Below are 19,926 nucleotides of genomic sequence, written 5' to 3'. Positions count from 1 at the left end.
ATATATATATATATATATATATGGTGTATAGCTAACAGAGGAATCAAGGACTCGCCTTTTGTTTTGTCTGGGACTTGGGAGCTAGAGATACCTTTACTAAAATGCTGATGTTTGCGCTGAAAATGAAGCCTATTATTTTCGTTACAAATGCCAACACATTGTTGATACGTACTAGCGTTTCGCACACTCAGAATTGTATACTATCCTGACAGAAATAATCAGTTGATTATGGTGTCAGATATTCAGCTATAAATGAGTCTACCGAATAAATAATACAGATATCGGTGTGACGGTTGTGAAGATTAAATTTCCTCGAAATCTTGAGGTAAAAGGTTCTGGGTCTAATTCCTGGTTGCGAGGTCGTAGATGATTCCTATACTAGAACAAAACAGCTGTTTAGTGGTTTCACGTTTCCAATAGCTTTCTTACTTAGATCGGCTAGTAATCGCAATAAAACATTATAGTGATTATCGTTTAGCAATTACTTTGAGCTTGTATGTCCGTGTACGTATTCACGTCAAGAAACAAGACATGAATATTTTCTATCAGGTTATAACCTTAATCCATGCATCTATCCAAATATAAAAGAGACGACCTATTAAATCAACATACCACTGAAAAATCAAAGAATAATTTGATTCAGTTTTAATAAATTAAAATATTATTATGCTTCTAATTTAATGGTAATATTTTGATAATGATAAAACTATCTTAGCATGGCTTTTATTTTTCAAAATTATAAATTCTCCAACTTGTCTAAGTTTTACTTTCTAAAAAAACATTATCTTTTGATTAGCTTTCATCATCTGCATTGGATCGTACAATTATTGATTTTCGGAATTTTTCTGTACAACCATATGAAATGCAAAGAATTCATCCCGAAACAATTGGTCCAGAATTAAAACATATTTATCTTGTTACAAATGCTGGTCCATCACCATTGGAAAATGTTTGGGTTAATTTAACAATTCCTATACAAACAAGAGATGGTGAATATTTAGTTTATCTATTAGATCGACTTAGATATCAAGCAGAAGATGGTGGACCTCCACGTTTTGAAAATATATCGCCGGATGTAAGCTGTTTATATTAACTCTAGATGAAGTTTTGTTCGATAGTTATTTTGTTAAATCATACACAACTAGTCTTATCGACCTTATTATTATTTTAATTAGTTTTATTAAACATATTATAAAATGAACTGTCTTGATAGGATTTATTTATGTCAGTTAATACCTACGTAGATTGTTTACTTAATCAGTTGTAATCCATTATTTGATATGGTTAACGAACAGTCAAACATTTTTAATGACCATTGTGAGATCGTTTTTCCAATGAGATACCTTCAAAAACCAGAGCATACTCGATGGCTATTTCGTTTGTGATTCATCAGGAATCATATGCTTTCGCTTAGATCTTGTGGCGAATACTCAATAATTATCCAGTACTTAACATCTTAAACTTCACTCGATTTATAACATAACTAAACGCTTGTAACTTTATGCTAGAAAGTAAAAGAATGTATCTGACAGTAAGTGATGAAAGCCAATAATTAAGATTAATTGGCAACCATCTAAAACCTTCAACCAGTGGTATGTTATTAATACAAATATCTTCTGAAGATTATTTTATTCAACTTTAAATTTCCATTCGTATTTTCCCTTTAAAATTATATCTTATCGTAATTTTGTGAATTTGCATGTATATTGATTAGTTAGTAATAATATCAATCAAGAAAGTATCCAACCAAATTTATACAAGGACAAACATTGTAGAATAGTGTTTTGTAAACGGTTAGAAAAGATTGACGATAAATTCCCTCATATTATTTTGATCAACTTTAGATAACACATTGAATTGTTTCTGGATACATTTATAAAGATATCTAACCCTTAGCTTCCGTTTATTATTTGTTATTAAATTAAACCAGGTTGTTAGCGCAGAAGGTCATGTACGTGGATTATGTATAACACCTGAATGGGCATTAAATCCTTTACGTTTAAATGCAGTTCATCGTAATCGTGTAGAAGAATCCTCTAAATCACGATCATTAAGTCGAAGTTTTCGATCACAACTCTCCATGACAAGATATCGACGTTCAGTAAATAGGAAAATAAAAAATAGGGAATTATCTTATCTAAATGACAAACACAATTTCATTGACGATAATCAACCAATTAATTCAAAAGATACAATTAGAAATGCTAGGTCAATTTTACATGGTGTAAGAAAACGTCAACAAGAAATTATCAAATGTGGTGAAAAAGTTTCTGATTTGGGATATCCAGTTTGTGCAGTCGTAAGTTGTGATTGTTATTGTTGTTTAACAAGAGTAGTATTATATGTTGATAATGTACAGCTTGACATTAAATAGTACTATTAAATAAGTTTAAGATCATATATATCTTTAATTGTAAGTTGTAACACAATAATCTACTTTGCCGTCTAGACAGCATCCATAAATCATTAATAATTTTATAAAATTAAACAATGGTATCCATGGAACGATAAAAGATAGAAGGAATTATTGGCTTTCTTTTAAATAAATAGATATTTTAACGGTTGAATTCATGAGTCAACCTAAGCTAGACCACCATTGAACTCAACTGTAAAAATACCAAAATCTCCACAAATCCCCACACTAATAAATAGGCATTTGTTTGGAACTACGCAGAAGAGAATAGTATTATTATTATTGATATCATCAATTCAATCTTCTAGCCATATTTTCTTCTTATTCAGTTTTGCTGGATAATGGTGCATTCAACAAATAACTTCAAAAAACACATTACTAAAATATTGGATTGTCGATGTACCGAAAGTACAAACTGATTCTACTCATTGTTTGATGAGTAATTCAACTACATAACTTGATTTTTTTAAAGATTCATATATCTCTATCTGTGACTTTTTAAGGCGTAACCACCAACATGACTATTTTTTTAAAAATCTCTGAAAATGTACTCCATCCTGTTTGCTTTTGTCATTTGTTATGCAACATCATAACTGTAGATATTTCTAATGCGTAAGCATTATTCTTAACGGATTGAATATATATAGAACGCTATTAAAAATCAATGAGCAATACAGTTAGAAGCTTAATAATCAAGAGTTCACTATGAGAGAATTGTAGTTAGTTTGAATCAGTGAACCGATTGTTAATTTGTTTTCCAGCCTTAGATATTTAAAGTTACAGTTAAAGTGAACTCTCATGTAGTTTATCATAAATTTCTCTGTAAACATAGGAAAGCTTAGCCCAGAATTACTTTGTCAAAATAGAGAATTTATTATATATAATCATGTGACAAATCCAATTGTCTTGCATTAAATAAGCAGTGGACATGAAGTAAATATTCTTAAAACGTCCAAAATAACTAAAATCCGCCAACTTAACTTCAGCTCTTCTTCAAAGAGGTCTTACTTACTTACTTACATACGCCTGTTACTCCTCGTGGAAGAACACAGGCCACCCAACAGTATTTTCAATCCAACTCTCTTCACATAGGTCATTGCCATCATCATCTTTTCTACTTACATAAAGAAAATATAGTACGGAAACATAGCACGAAAATAGACAAGAGTAATGTATGGTTATCGCGAGAAGCTACAAAGTATTTACAAGATATATACACATAGCCTTTAACTGTTCATTTGGATCTTTTGTTGTGCCCTAACATCTGAACTGTCTTTTCGTTTAGTTTTCAAGTGTTCCGACAACTCCGTGCTTTCTATTCACTAAAGCTTTTCGCTTCATCTGACAATTGTAACAACTTTGACATCACAGTTTGCTACACACTACATACCAACAATCTTGTTAGTAGCATCCACTACATATGTAAATTAGTAATTAATTAATTAAAATATTCGACGCATAAAAACATTGAATTAATCATCATAGTGTTATCTGATGGGAAAAAAACTAATCAAGGAAATGTATGTTTGTTTTATATCAAAATGAAACTAAAAAGAGACGTACTAGAATGTATGTAGAGTAGACAAAAAGAGACGAAAAAAGTGGAGAATTAAATCAAACACAAGCTAAAAGGAAATATTCACAAACGAAAGAATTTTCACAACAGATATCACATATATATTTATGTAATAGGAATTTGTTAAACTGCATTCCTAACACAGTTGCATATAACCTGATTGATCAATCTAATAAATTGTGTAAAACATAATCTAGGGATTTCGTTTTTTGTAGTTGGATGCTGTTTTTTCAGACACTTATTATTATATATCTTGTTGACAGTAGAAAAAAGTACAATTACCTGGAGAGTCTTTGTGTATTGAATGTATATCAGACAATTAGCTGATAATATCATCAATCCATAATTCAATAAAAGTAAATTTTTAGTGAACACTAAAACATTTGAACTTCTTTAATATTTGATTCCGACATTTATTATTAAATACCGTTAACCGACTAAAGGAAGTTATCAAAGTAGCATCACTACATTGTTGTTAGTTTACTTAAATTACGTACACTTCATCCAAAATAAATGAAATACATGTCAATAGATAACGATTGTGAGTAAATATTATATCAGAATTGGCTGTACTGAAAATATTCCAACTATTAAAATCTCTCATGTGCCGATGTGAATATTGATTAACAGGTTGTTGGATATTCATTATATACACGTGGATTTATGATCGAAATAAATTATTTAACTAATCACTATTGGATGCCAGGTTGATGGTCTAGAGGTTAGGCGTTCATGCGAGACCGAAGGTCATGGGTTCGAGTCCCATCTGTAGAACTGTGGACGCTCACTGCTGGGGAGCCTCCTACTAGGACGAAGCGGCCTTTCAATACTTTCAGGTTTTCAATGGTTGTTTAACACTGATCGGTTCATGACTTTAATGAAATTCAACAATCTCCACAACTACATACTGAAAATAATCAATATACAGAAATTTCTTTTAATGGCTATACATATCTGTGCAATTTAATTAGATTGAAAATAAAAGAAGTGTGATATAATAAAATTAGATCAAATTCTTAATCAGAAATTTACTCTACACAACTTCAATAGATTCCATAAAGTAGAAGAACACTTTTAATATTAGAATAAAAAAAAAACTCATTTCATCATTTGATAACCTAATACCTCGGAAATTTCTCACTCATCAGTCACTTCATTATAAAACATTTTAATTTATTTCTCTGTATGGTTAGTAACCAATCATTTGAATTTGTGTTGCCCTTGTCTTCATAAAGTTTTCTTCAAAAATTTACTTTGTAAAAATGAATGATCAATAAGTGTGATCGTTTTCAGCATTTGAAAAGTTTACATCTTACTAGAAATGAATTATTATTCTTATCTTATCATCTTGTTGAACTATATAACATTCTACTAAGTGTTTATGGATTACATTTTTATTGGTATGAAAAAAAAGCAAGAGTGTGAAAACCTCTAGAAGAAAGAGGTAATAGAAAGATTCACGGATTTTCAACATTTACTCAAGCTCTGATATCACTATGTTTTAATAACAACAATTATCAAATTTTATTGAATGAATCAGCTTTTTAACGTATAAACTGTATTATGCTTGTTAATTTCTGACAAAAAACTATTGATTGATAATTTCTGTTGTTACAGCTCTGATTGATAATTAATTAGAGATTAAGGAAGAATATGACGTTTTTTAGGTTGGCAATTAACAAGTCAAACTGGTAGATAAAAACAATCACTTGATTGTGAGTCACAAATTCTTGTCACTAGTTTTAAAACATCATAGAATTTCGTAATCACATATCCAATGCAATAATATCTTGATATTTATTTACCGGATGTTATGACTTTTGCCCCTCGTCAATTATCACGTGACAAAATCGTTAATCAGAATGCCAACTCGTATGACCTTGTTCTTGTGCTGAACATATGACACGTTAAACAACACTAGCAGCCTTGCCTCAGCTCTGAATCCTTATCGATCCTTCTCGCCAAGCTCTGCATGTTGAGTTTAGAATACAATCTCAGCCTCCACTTTATGAATTGTATATTTCAGACATACGTGGTCTATATATAAGCAAACCAGACCGCATCGTACCATAAAATAAAAGTTAACAATTGTACGGGATCAGGCTAAAAGTGGCCGTGATTGTAAGAGACTGTAACTAATAGGTTGAGAATAACTTGAGAATAGTAAGTCGTATAATATTAGTCAAAAGGTCAAACGAAAGTTTACGATAAAAGAAATATGAATAAATACATAGTGTAGTTACTTAACAGCTGTACAATAGGAATATTTGTAATAATAGTCCATAAATAATCCCTAGCAGTTAACATTCATCTGTTCTTCGTTCGGATATGACGTCATACTTGCATTGTAAATTATATTATCAGAATTTCATTAACATAAGAAAGAATATCCATATAATATGAACACGCATACAACAGATTAATGATTGTTTTAATATATTAAATATTTAAGGGCCGTATACCCATGTGTATAGAGTGATTATGTGTTTGCACATTAATGTAATCTTTACTATCTCCTACTTTAGTCTTTAAATATTATTAGAAGTAAATTAAAGTTGTAAATGACGAAATAATCATGTAGTTATATGGAGTATTCAATAAAATGTTGTTTCTTTCTCATAAAGGTTAATAAAAGGGATACATTTTAGAGAACTAGACAAATCTTAAAATTACATTCGAACTAGCATGTGCATTAATATTATTGTTAATTAAAATAGATAAAATTATATGATTTCAATAGTATAGATAACGCTGAAAAAAGTGAAGACAAATTAATTTTCGCAGTGAAAAAAGGTGAGACTATAATTTATGGATGACCTTTGAGAGACTCTAAAGTAACCTTGAGAGTGCCCACCTAATAACTAGAACCAAATGAGGTTTATAAAAGAGTGTGAGGAATTAGAATTATGATTCACAGTTTATGGTTAAGGTTAGGAATTAGATTTAGATTTCTCATCACGAACTGGCATCAGCTATAATGCCAAAACCCTATTTAGCCAAATGGACGAGTCAATTTCTCGCCAAGATACGAGGACTGTTATCTCATACTGGATTAGTTCGTCCATAAATTATAGTCTCGCCTTAAAAAAATACTAAAGATTCGATATCTTAGCAGGGAAATAGTAATGATCATATGCAATAAAATAAGAGCTGTTAATAAACAAACATTGAACACGCTGTAAAATCATCTCAATAAACACATATTATTAGATAATTTGGTATTTTTCACTTCATTATTAAAAATCAGTAGTTTATGAATGGATAAAGATGGCTACCAGGAGGTCAAAGTAAAATGACTGGTTGAAGTTTAGCAATATGGATTAATGGTTTATACTCAAATATATGAATATCATTTATCCCTTGGTTATTTTTGTTTTGTCTTGTCTAACAAAGTTTTCCATCCCATTTTGTCCAGTGAAATAATTAGTTTTAAAGTGGTATTTATAGGTTAATGGTTTCTGAAAAGTGATAAAAAACGTGAATGTTCTTCGAGTGATCGCCTTTTCTACAAAACATAGAAGTAAATAACTAACAAAATAGTAGTACTGTATTGTTTCGAATGTTGTCATGGACACCGATAACGTGTTCTTGAGTACATTGAATCCGATAACGTTCCAATCGTAACAATCTTCCTTAACACATGAGCACAAATTTTCAAAAACAAGTTAATCAATCACTTATTTTCAAGTATTTTTAATCATACTCAAAACATTTTCATCACTAGGGATCAAGAATCACAATAACCGTGCTATAAATGTCAGCTCGAATATACATTACTTACTTACTTACGCCTGTTACCCCTCGTTGAGGAGCATAGGCCACACACCAGCATTCTCCATCCAGCCCTGTCCTGGGCAATCCTTTACAGTTCTTTCTAGTTGCTATTCATCCTTTTCATATCTGCTTCTATTTCCTGGCGTAATTTCTTCTATGACCTTCCTCTTTTCCGCTTCCCTTAAGGATTCCAAGTTAGGGCTTGCCTCGTGCCGAATATACGTACGTTAAAAATAATCGATTAAGTCCAATTGCTTAAAGTTATGTCAAAAAATTTTGTTATACAAATTTATTAAAGAATTTTAATCTTCACTTATTGGTTTTTATAGAAATATATCTGTTGAAATAAAACTATACTAGTTGGAAGAAACACAGAATATCTTAGTTAATTATACACTGACAATAGAATATAATACTTTAGTAGTTGTTTAACACTTTTCTTACATATCTATTAACAAGTTGTAATTCAGTCAGATCTTATTTAACACATGTTAGATGTTAAAAATAAACTTCGTACAGATGAATTACCACTAATAAAAACAAAATTTTACATAAAAGCATCTGAGAAAAATTCGTTAATAAATATTCAAGGTGTATAATTAACAGTAACCTTGAACAGAAGTAGCTAAGAGAATTTTCTAACTAATAACATTAATAACTTTATTCAGAACAAAAGTGTAGAATAATTCACTTAGTATTGTTTGTTTTAATCTTCCCATTGATGTTTAGGATTGCAATTGATCAATCTCTTATTAGCATATGTGCATACTGTGAGGATTGCCTCGATATAGCCTTAATTCACAAGCATTATGAACAAAAATGGACTGTGGCTAGCAGTGGAATCCAGGACGCGCGTTGATGTTCACTCTAAGATGCAGGTACATCCAACTGACGAGTCCCAAATAGGACGAAACGCGCATCCTGGATTCCACTGCTAGCCACTGTCCAAAAGTGTAGAATAGTTTATACGTTGTTGTTTTGTAGTTGATTCTGTAATCATTTAAAATGCTCTTAAACACTGCATAGAAATTTTTGATTTTAGCGTGTAAACCTATAGAGAAAACGTTTTTAATGACCAATTTACTCTAATGTAGTTGTCTAACTGAAAATCCAAATAAAATTCGCATTTGCTAAAAATAGAGGTTAACATGTTATTTTAAACTTAGATATAAACTCAGCGTGTTCTTTCAAAATTACCGGTAATATTTACTATCCCAAAGAACAAAAATAAAAGATAGAAATATCATGTATACCTACACCGATGAGTCACGTCTTTTGTAAAATATTAAAATAATATGAAAAAGGTATGTAACTAGACATTCTGTGCACTATATTGTGATGTTATGTAGTTGAAGGTAGTTAGCAGGGGATTATGGACTTTGAAGGTAGTTAGCAGGGGATTATGGACTTAGGTTTTGTATTATTTAGCACACGTCAGCAACGCAAACGTGTAATCTTATAAATCACTGGCGCTTTCTAGTAAATTCAAACCTCTGTAGCCCAGTTTCTCAATCTGATGAGTTTTAACAATCACTAGACCAAGGTTCATGGTTTTCTGCCGACTTCCTCCTAGCATACAACATCTCCATATAGTACTCGCCATGTCAAGTCACTTGGACTAGTTTCCATACTACAGCTTGAACACTCAATAAGTAGATGAACATGATACTGATTACTAGTCAGTGTTCAGTCAACTGCGTACTTCAAACTCGAAATGAGATTGCAAAATGCCTTGTCTATAAAATCTTAGTTTTATTCTTTTCTCCAAATCCAACGATTTTTTTATTTTACAATAATCTGTTAACAATATAAACTTCATAGCAGACTATATTTGTTAAACACTGATTGTCTTATTACGCTCATCCTATGCAAACTTTTTTGGCACGAAGTGACACTCAAACACTAGAAGTAAATCACCTGAGTAGATAATCTTTATTAATTATTCATACTTTTTGTGTTTTAGATATCGTGTCGTGTGAATGGATTATCACGTGGTGATGCTGTACGTATTGTTTTACGTGGTTGGATCTGGGCTGATACATTTTTTCGTCATAAAATATCTGACTTTGCAATTGTCAGTGAAGCAAATGCTAAACTTGAAGAAACTGCTTTCGGTATTAAAATTGACAGTAATTTAACTATACAACCATTAGCTATATCACAAAATTTTGTATTTGAAGGTATTAATGTATCATTATTTCGTGAAATTCCATTATGGCCATTTATACTTGGCAGTGTATTAGGTTTAGCATTATTAGCATTATTAATATTTACAATGTGGAGATGTGGTTTCTTTCATAGAAAACAAATCTATGATAATCATTTTCAACAATATCCGCATGATAATAATAATAATGGAAACAGTATTAATCCATTATTTATTGAACCGAGAAAAAATTAATAAGATCAAATTCTAAAGGACGACAGGCAAAATGGAATCAATGTTATTCGTCTTTTCTATTCTCAATAGCCTTGTGACATTATATATACATACTGCTTTTATTTTTTACATGTACAGTTTGTTCAGCATTTAAGAAAAACAATCTAATCTCTATTTTCTTGGGTTCTTTCACTATTATTTCTGGAAAATCTTATGTACTTCATATTTTATCTTTACTTAAACTTGTCTAGATTCACACACAGTATTATGTAATCAACGAATGTGAATACATGTAATCTAATATATCCTCTTTACGTATACAGCAAAAAATTGACATCTATGTATATCAATATAAGTGTAAGAGTTTATTTTTTCAAAATATATGACCAAAATGTAAATGATGTCTTATGCCTTGATAATTTATTTCAGTATAATTAAAACTATTTGTTATCTTCTTGCTTTTATTATTATTATAACTATTATTACTTATTACATAGAAGAACGTTACGTTTGAAATGTATCTTTTCTTGTTTGTTTGTTTGTTCTTTAAGAAAAGATTAAATATTCAATGTTGACAAATTCCTTATTTGTTTGTCATCAATAATTTGGAGTAATGGTTCTTTAAATTTGTCAACTATGGTTACAGTAAACAAGCGTTTATACATAAATAAACAAGAACAAAAACAAACAAACAATTTTTTTATTTTTTTTTCTTGTTTTAATTTCATTATGTATAAAATAAGTTTGCATACTTTACACTCCCTTCATCTTATGCTTCTCATTTTCTCTATTTATTCTTGATAACTACCGAAAGTGCATTAAACTTAACTTATTGCAAAATAAAAATGTAAACTATTTCAGATTAATGTTTTGTAATATTTTTTACAGAAAAAAATTGTAAAATACAATTTCATCAAGTTGATGACAATTATGAAACGTGTATTATATGTGCTTGATTTGAAGGAAACTACTACTACTACTACTGATAATAATAATAATTAGTACTATGTGAATATATCAATTAAGAATCAGTTTCCTATTGTTTTATACAATTTAATTCGTTATTCACTTCTCTCTATTCATTTATTATTTAAATATAGTTATGAAACTGTAAATTTAAATATAATATCTCCATGGGAATTGTCCTTCTCATGTTTAATCACCAATAATAAATAGAGAACAATTGAACATAATTGAGAATTATGTAATACTTTAAAATGTAATTGATTTTAACTTGAACATTTATTGATTCCTTACTTGATAAAATATAGTCAAATATCTTCATATTACCTCTCTTTATACGTGATTTATATGTCTTAGTTATTTTTCTTCTATTCTTATTATATAGGTACTGAAGTGGTTTTATGTAATAACTTTTTTGTCATCAAATCCATACACTAACTGATCGTTTTTGTACATCAATTAAAAGTAAATTTGTCATAAAAAGTCTAATTTGTTCATTGTAACATTCTTTTTTTGATTAAGTAAAGACTTTTTTTAAATTTTTCATATAAACACATTTCTATTTAGTGGATATGAATCAACTTGATGGTTTGTATTCTTTTTGAGATCTAATTATTTCTTGGTGTCGTCCAAATGTCATTCAATGACTTTGATTCTGATACTCGTTAGCTAAATAGTTCCCAATTTTGTTACATAGTAGTCCAAAACATATCTATTTCACTCTTGGCCTGTTTAAATTATACAGTCACGGCTTCGTATCAACAGAATATTAAGAATGCTTTGGAAAGTAGATAATTGCTGACTGCGTGATCATTATTAAGATAGAAGTTGTATCGATCAATCAATTTGAATAATGTTTTCACATTCAAGGGTTGATTATATCTAGATAGCCAATGAGGACTAGTCAGCTGTTAATTCTAGTATGAACTTTTTAATCAGTTCACACTCATTAATGCATTAGGATCGAATAGTCCCCCTTAGATGTTACAGTCCGACCAATATAATAATTCATATCTCCATCTTACGTCATTTCATGGTATTATACAATCATCATCCACGGCCGTTGATGATATGCATCTCTATTCTTATCCTCTTTGAACCTCACTAATCACAATAAAAGCAGTTATTATTGACTTAAAATTATACAACTTTTACTAGCTTTTTCAAAATTTTCTTCCTTCTTAAAATATTAAGAATATATATGATGTAGGTATAGTATACCATTTTCATAAGTATTAGTCCACTTAAAATTTGAAAAGGTGTTCCTAATTAATTTGTAGTGGTAATTAGTATTTCATTTGAATTAGACTTTAGAAACAAATAATTAAATAAAAGACAACTTTATATAGTTTAAATCATGAGTCATCCACGAGGAGTCCCACAATAGGACGAAACGGCCATCAACTGCTTCCAGGTTTTCCATTGTGGTCTAGCTTCAATTGACTCATGATTTCAACTTTATAAAATTAATAAAATCTCCACAGAACCCCCTTCGGAAAAGACAATTTTCTTTAAATCTAAGTAATCCTTAAGCAAGTATATTTATTGAATATATTCCAATAATCTTGAACACTTTACTAGACATAAACATATTAAAAATACTGAACCAACAAACTTCGAGTAGGTCAAATTGATTTTTAGAAAGTAGAAATAATCAAATTAATGATTGAAACTTTAAATGAAAATAATTTGTACACACGTCATTTATTCTCTGAAGAAGTAGCTTACACTGAGTCACGAAACGTCATAAAATCCTCACACGTCATTAATGTTCATTCGTGTGTTTTTGTTAAATTAAAGAGAAAATGATTATAATTCTCATTATTACTATTATTATTATTACTATCAATATTATTTTCATTAACCTTAATTATTCAACCATAAACTAGGTAAAATTGATTATACTTACATAACAAAGTAATTCATTGGGAATACCAAGTAGATATGACTAGACCCTTTTATAACCAGTTGATATTTGTTAGTTTAAACATGTTAAACGTCTATTTAAATTATTTTTACAATTTCGACATTTTACGTCTTTTAAATAACTTTCCGAATCTTCATGGGAATTTTCAAACTTGGTAATCTGTGCAATAATCTAGTGTCCAAAACTAATGAATAGGATAAAGATTTAAAAATTTTCATACACTACAATAGAATAAAATCTTATCGACTCTTGTTTTAGTAACATTCCACTTTCCTATAATTCGATATTCAACGTATCTCAAAAACTTAAGGAACTCCATAGCTGTGAATATTATTACCTTTATGTAAAACAGAGATGATGGATTCTCATACATACTTTTTGGAGATCATACTTTTCATCAGTGATCTCGGAGTTTTTTTATCACTTTCCAGTGCTTATTTGTTACACAGTATAAATTTAAGTAGTTTTATACACTAATGATATGTTTTCCAAGATTATTTCGACCATGAAATGGAAACTGAAAGAGGAACATTGTAAAACATAAACTATCACATATTTGGTACTTTCTTATGCAAAGCACTTCAGCTGCATATGTAGTTAATCACATATATTAAGACAGAAATTTGAATGTTCTCGTCAAACTTTAACCAATGAGGAACTAATTGGTAGATTTCAAACACAGTAATCGGTGTTATCTATCCTAGATCGACCCATGACAAAACTGATGAATCACATGGAATAAACTTGCCTTCTGTCTCTGACTATAAGAATATGATGGCTCACAACTTTATAATAAAGTTGACAGTTCATAAGTAATTAATCATTTATTAACAAAAATAGATTATCCGAAAACACTCAAGGACTTATTGAAGTTCCTTGACTTTATTTGTCAAAGAAGTACAATTGTGGTGAAACTCCAAAAGAATTTATTATCATATATGGCTTCTGATTGGGAAATAAATAGCAATGTTCATTTTTAAAGTCAGTGACGAATGGTGATTGTCAGTAATAATCTGACTGACCATATCAGTGTCATGCCAAACATACACAGAGAACGTTTTCAGACACGATATATACACACGATTGGCAGCTGTCATTAGTAGCAATCAAACGAGTCTATCGCATCAGTTCACGAAAGCTAAAAAAATAATTGAGCTTTAAGGAACTGTGCGGGCTGATCCACTAAGATATATTGATTTGAGGTAATAATTTTGAACATTTTTTGTCTTCGAAATAGTTTGTGGGTTGGGTCAACAGCTATTAGGGACGTAGTATCGGTTCGATCGATGAGTATTACATTGTGTTACAATCACTGTTGAAATTATATTCGATTGCGTAGTTATTTAATTAATTAAATTTAATTAAACACATAAATATTGGTACAAAAGGGAACCAGATATATATGCGCCACACAAATCTCATTTTATTTGTGTGAGGGCTGTGATACTGCCCGGATGCCCAAACCGAAGCAGGTGGTTTCCTTAGGGGGCCACATCCGGAGCCTTTGACTTAAAGATATGATCCACAAAGCAGTGGAGCAACGTCAGGAGATGCAGTCCCGTGGAAGCCGGTGACCAACGATTGATTCATACGCCATTTGTTCCTTCAGGATACTGGAGCCCATGTGCACCACCCGGTTAAAGCGCCGGACATTCGCTTTTCGTCCTCTCAATTTCGTAAACAACAGTAATGCCACGAGAAGGCAGTGGGTAGGACTTCCCTGGCAGAGGCTATATACGCGTGGTCATATGAGAGCCTTTCGAGGGAGTGAGCTGACTTTCCCCACTTTCGGCCGTACCAGGGCATTTGGGGCATTTGAATCGTAAACTCATTACAGCTATGATAGAATCCATAATAATATTAACAAACATAATAAGAATAAATTTATTATTAAAAGAAATTTCGAGAGGCCGTCTCACAAAATGTATGTTTATTTGTATAATCTAATCAAAAGGTCATTTGATCATATTAAGTTAAATGAGTAAGAAAAAAAGTACTGAAAATAACTATGATAGATACATTATTCTATGAACAGTTGATAAAATTGCAGTCATCTTTGTATTTTTGCAAAGAAACATTTTTAAATCAAAAATAACTTGTTATGTGAATCCTTTTAAGTAAATATTAATACAACTAATACTTTCTTGGATCATGTTTGATTGATTCAGATGGATAGCATTTTTCCCTGTACTTTTCTAATGAATCTCTCACTGAACGATTACATGATTTTGAACAATCCTCACAAGTATTAGTCCAAGCTTAAGGAAAAAAAAAGAAGCAATGTTGCTTTTTAAGTTAAAAGCACATTTATTGAACAAAGAATACTGAAGAAATAAATGAATGGAAGACGTATCCTCTACTCTTATATTTCAAGTATATTATATACCATTAATTATTCTTAATGACCCAACTAAAACCCCTTGCGAATTGTTATGCATACAATAACATAAAGTAAAATTGACATCTTGAATTTAATTGTTGTTTTAGTAAATAAGTCCCTTGTATGATCAAAAAAATGAAATTTTCCCATGGTTTGACTCTTGAAATAACCAAACATTTAGCCAACTTTTTAGCAGTGAACATCCATGAATACATATCCGAAAATCGAAACCATAATTTCTGATCTCGCGCATGAACGCCTAACCCCAAGACCACTGAATCAGGATCCAATCGTGTACCATTCCAACTTCAATTCACGATGTTCCATAACCCTCTTCCACTGCTTATTGTTAACAAATGTATCACACTTGACGTGGTTGAACTCCAGTGATTACAACTTCCCACTAGAACTCCAAGAATCGCATCTTAAAGCTAAACACTGGTAAGCACATGATAATTATCAGTATACAAGGGTTTGTAGAGATTACAGAAGTTCTAACCACGGGAGTCCAATGATGTCGGGTTGTTAGACAATTATCTACCACAGACAATAGATGATAACTACATAATATCGTTAACTGATTGGAGTCACTTGGTTTATGTTTCAAAGAAAGAAAATGTAATCATTTTTTATCTACACTGTATTCATTGTACATTCTACAATGTGTTTCGCTTTTTTTTCTAAAACAAGAATATTTTTCATTATTATTCATTCGCTAGATTTTCAACTGATCGAAATAGATTGACCTAAATACCGTACATGAAGTATCTTGAATTCATTTAGAGATATCTATATATATTCATTGATTGTAATGCGCTTGTCTTTTCTCAATGAACGAATAGATTAATCTATTTTAACAAACAATTATCATCAATATGACTTTATTAAATAAATTAAAAAAAACAGGAAAGGGATAATTAAACTTATTTTTATGACAAAAATATGTTAGTATACATGAAATGAATAATATTAGGTATTATAAAAAAATGAATGATATCACATTACCTTACTAGTTAAAATGAATAACTAAGTGAAAATGATATCCAAGAGTGCTTTTGATAAAAACACTGATCTTAAATAATATACAAACATATTCACCAAAATTTCCCTAACAAAAGTAAGTTGATACTCATTAAGTTCAATCAGAATTAAATTGACTCAAATCAATGATCAGTTAAGCGTGTTTAAAGAAAGAAAACCGGAATCGATTAACGATAACAACATAATATAGTGAATAAAATTGGATTGATTTCACTCGGGTATTAATTAGGCAAATGACGATTGACTCGATCGAGTCAATAGAAAACAGTAAATGTTACACACTAAACAAGATTTTATAAATTTCCTGTCTGTAAGATAACATTATTAATATCTTCCATAAAAAATATAAATACTAAAATAAATAAAAGTCTACATTCCAATGCTTTTATTCATCTAAATGCGAATCAGTAACTGACCATTTGAGCTCGATTAGACTGTTATCCACCGTCTATGCTCAATTTCTTAATTTCTATTCCAATTTAAAGTGTTTTTGTGAATATTTTATTTTCTATCTTTGGATATTCCAATCCTTAATTCAGAAAACCTTCACTACACCTTAAAAGTTAAGTGACATTTATCTTAAGAAGAGGTATTGAAAATCTGAAGCGTTGAAGATTGAAAATACTAAAAACTCTAAGATTCTTAAACAAATTGAAGGGCTATCTACAAACATTTTGCTATTCAATTATTAAAAAAAGCTTGGTTAATAAATGTAACTAAGGATCATACTAATACAACCAAAATATTTTGTGATGAAACATGATATAAGGCTACAGAAGTTGTAACATTTCCGTATTTTGGAATTGCAATAGACGGATTGATATAAATCACTTACAATGTTTTTAACTAAGTACAACACCAAAATTGACTAGTTTAGATCAATCAAGAGTAATTCACTTTTTTTACTGAGCTTCTTATGATCGTGAGAGTTCTTAATGCTGAAAATCTGCAAATTATAAATAATAACTAATTGCTTCTGTTGAATGACAGTACTCTGCCATTGTAACTTATCTTAAGTCTTAGATTTTCGTGTTTCTTTGCCTAAAATATATTACATTTATGAATAGAAAGTTAACTATTATCAATAGCTTTTTATTGTTGTAATATGTCAGCGTAACCTATGTGCATAATGAGTTTATACTTTTTCTTGTTATTCTCGATCGAAATGATCTAGTCGATTTGAACTAGGCTTGGGCACTTCTTCACACATATCGCATTAAAATAATAAATAAAATCGGTGAGAATGACAGATATTTTGTTTTGTGGCTTTCATCGGGATCAGTCATCGGTATACGTCATCTGATAAATCAGACATTCTTGAATGAGTATTTTATAATATAAATGGTAGACATAATTCCTCTATGGTATATATTCAATCATTTAACCACTAGTTCTGACCTCTAAATTCTGACTGAGATATATTTTTCAGTCCCGTAAAAATGTGATCGATATGGTTATTTAGGTTCTCCAGTCAATTGTTGTATTATAAAAATAGTTCAGCTGTACATTAAAATTAAACTAACTGAGGGTCTTTGTCCAATATTATACCCGATACCGAAATTAATTCCTCATTACACTGATTTATGAATTAGGAAGCACATAAACATTTCTCTAGTGACCGAACGAAACATAATATCACAGACGTATGTAAATGTTTAGACATGAATACAAGGAAAAAAACAGTATCTCACCTTGTTTAGATCTTGTTTTAGCTGTATGTGGTCCGGCCACATAACAATCTGCCGTTGTATTTCGTTGCAAGCCAGTATCTTTGGTCAATGAACTTGATTTTCTATTCGGTGAATGTGCATCATTCATATGTGACAACATTGGATTATCATGAGCAAATTGATGATGTGTAACTATTGTTTCTAAACGACTGATAATATCATAATTAGGTACTGTTAATAATTCTGCATCTAAACCAAGAAGACGACCAACAAGTGCTCTGAATTCCAAAAGCTATGATAGTAACAACAAAACATAATATTTTGAATATATAATGAGGTAACGAAGTTGATCGTAAATTGTGATGTGTTTCCTAAATCAAATACAAATAAATTATTACCTGATCACACATACTTGTTTCAAATATATATTTTACTATGGAGAAGAGTAGCTTTCTAATCTTGGCGTCCTTATAAGCATGTGATGATAAATGATTCAAAAGTTATTTGGGAAAATGTTCCAATAACCTTGGTTGCATGGTATGATTACTCATTCCTACGTATATGTGTCCACGTACACATGTGAACTGTTAAGTAGGCTGGGATATAATATTTAAGTTTATATGGGATCATGGACTTAGCCATCTCAATAACAGTTTGGGCGTAGCATTTATTTCGCGGAATTTTTTCAGCCTCCGTTTCAAACGTACATTAGCCACTGAAAATCATTTGCAAACGTTTTTGGAAGATAACTGTTTTATGTTATGATTTTTTTTAAAACTGGTTATTCATAATACAAAAAAAAATTCTGACAATTCAATGTCACGTTTGTTGCTTAATCTGATGAGAAGCTACGAAATAAAGTTTGTCGTTTATTAAATGTATTAATTAAAATAAACTGAAACCTTAAGGAATTTCATGAATATTTACTGATTTGTATCTACATTGTTCACAAATCTACAAGGGTTGACAATTTCATTGTTCATATCACCACAGATTATAGATTTTTTTGAACTGAATTTATGATAGTTAAAGTCCGAGAGGGATTGTAAACCATGACAGTAATATCGATTAATGAAGTAACTAGAAGTTTTACCTAAAATATATTCCTTTTAAAACGCACTCAACGGTATTTAAAATGAGTTGTGTTGCATGAATGAAACTGACACTTGGCAGTTATTTAGTAATAGTGTTTGGCGCCTAAAAACTCTGCTTCTATGTTATCAAAAGAATTTACTATAATCTTTTTAATAGCCTTCTTCCATAGTTATATGACGTGAGTGTTGAAAAGTACCCATAGGTGAAGTGTATTTGACACAAATACACTTTAATATGTTCTTCATATGTTCGAGAAGTTCCAAATCAATAATGCTATGTTCAATATTTCAAATCTTAAGCAAAAATAAACCACTATATGTAAAAACATGATCACAAATTTAAGTAAAATACTCAGATGTTCAATTCAAGCTTGAACATGAAACAAGTGCGATTTCTTTTTACTATTCGGACTTGTTAAAATTGAATCTACAGAATTCCGATTTTTATTTAATAAATAATTTATGTTCAGCTACAACTCCCCGTCTAAAAGTTTGATCCAATAAATAATTAATATCAAACCATTGTTACCTGGGATTACCTCAGGTCTTTCCGACCATCTACTTGTTAGAATCAAAACAGTGTTTAATATTTTCTAGTCAAATAGTAACTTAGCGGTTAAAACATTGAACTATCAACCACTAGTTTGTAAGTAGAAACCCTGATCCACTCACTTCGATCTGGATAGCTGATCAATTTTATTAATTTTT

The 19,926-nt window shown here is 30.3% G+C and overlaps 2 protein-coding genes across 2 annotated transcripts in view; one reads left to right on the top strand and one right to left on the bottom strand.

Moving 5' to 3' along the window:
• Smp_126140 (putative integrin alpha) overlaps positions 1-10,164 on the top strand; it is a gene marked incomplete at both ends in the record, with an annotated part of 64,653 nt that extends 54,489 nt beyond the window's left edge. The window contains 4 exons of the mRNA XM_018793981.1: positions 797-1,052; positions 1,509-1,531; positions 1,931-2,299; positions 9,727-10,164. Of these exons, the coding sequence (XP_018648439.1) occupies positions 797-1,052; positions 1,509-1,531; positions 1,931-2,299; positions 9,727-10,164 (1,086 nt within the window). The remainder of the gene's footprint in view (positions 1-796; positions 1,053-1,508; positions 1,532-1,930; positions 2,300-9,726) is intronic.
• A 5,002-nt stretch (positions 10,165-15,166) lies between these two features.
• Smp_126150 (hypothetical protein) lies at positions 15,167-18,534 on the bottom strand (the record flags this gene model as incomplete). Its single annotated transcript, XM_018793980.1, has 3 exons — positions 15,167-15,291; positions 18,146-18,416; positions 18,523-18,534. 3 exons carry the CDS (start codon positions 18,532-18,534, stop codon positions 15,167-15,169), a joined length of 408 nt encoding a protein of 135 aa, XP_018648438.1.
• Positions 18,535-19,926: the final 1,392 nt, after the last annotated feature.

This window comes from Schistosoma mansoni, chromosome 1, assembly GCF_000237925.1.
Source record: "Schistosoma mansoni strain Puerto Rico chromosome 1, complete genome".
Taxonomy (NCBI): domain Eukaryota; kingdom Metazoa; phylum Platyhelminthes; class Trematoda; order Strigeidida; family Schistosomatidae; genus Schistosoma; species Schistosoma mansoni.
This window is presented reverse-complemented; position numbering and strand designations above follow the sequence as displayed.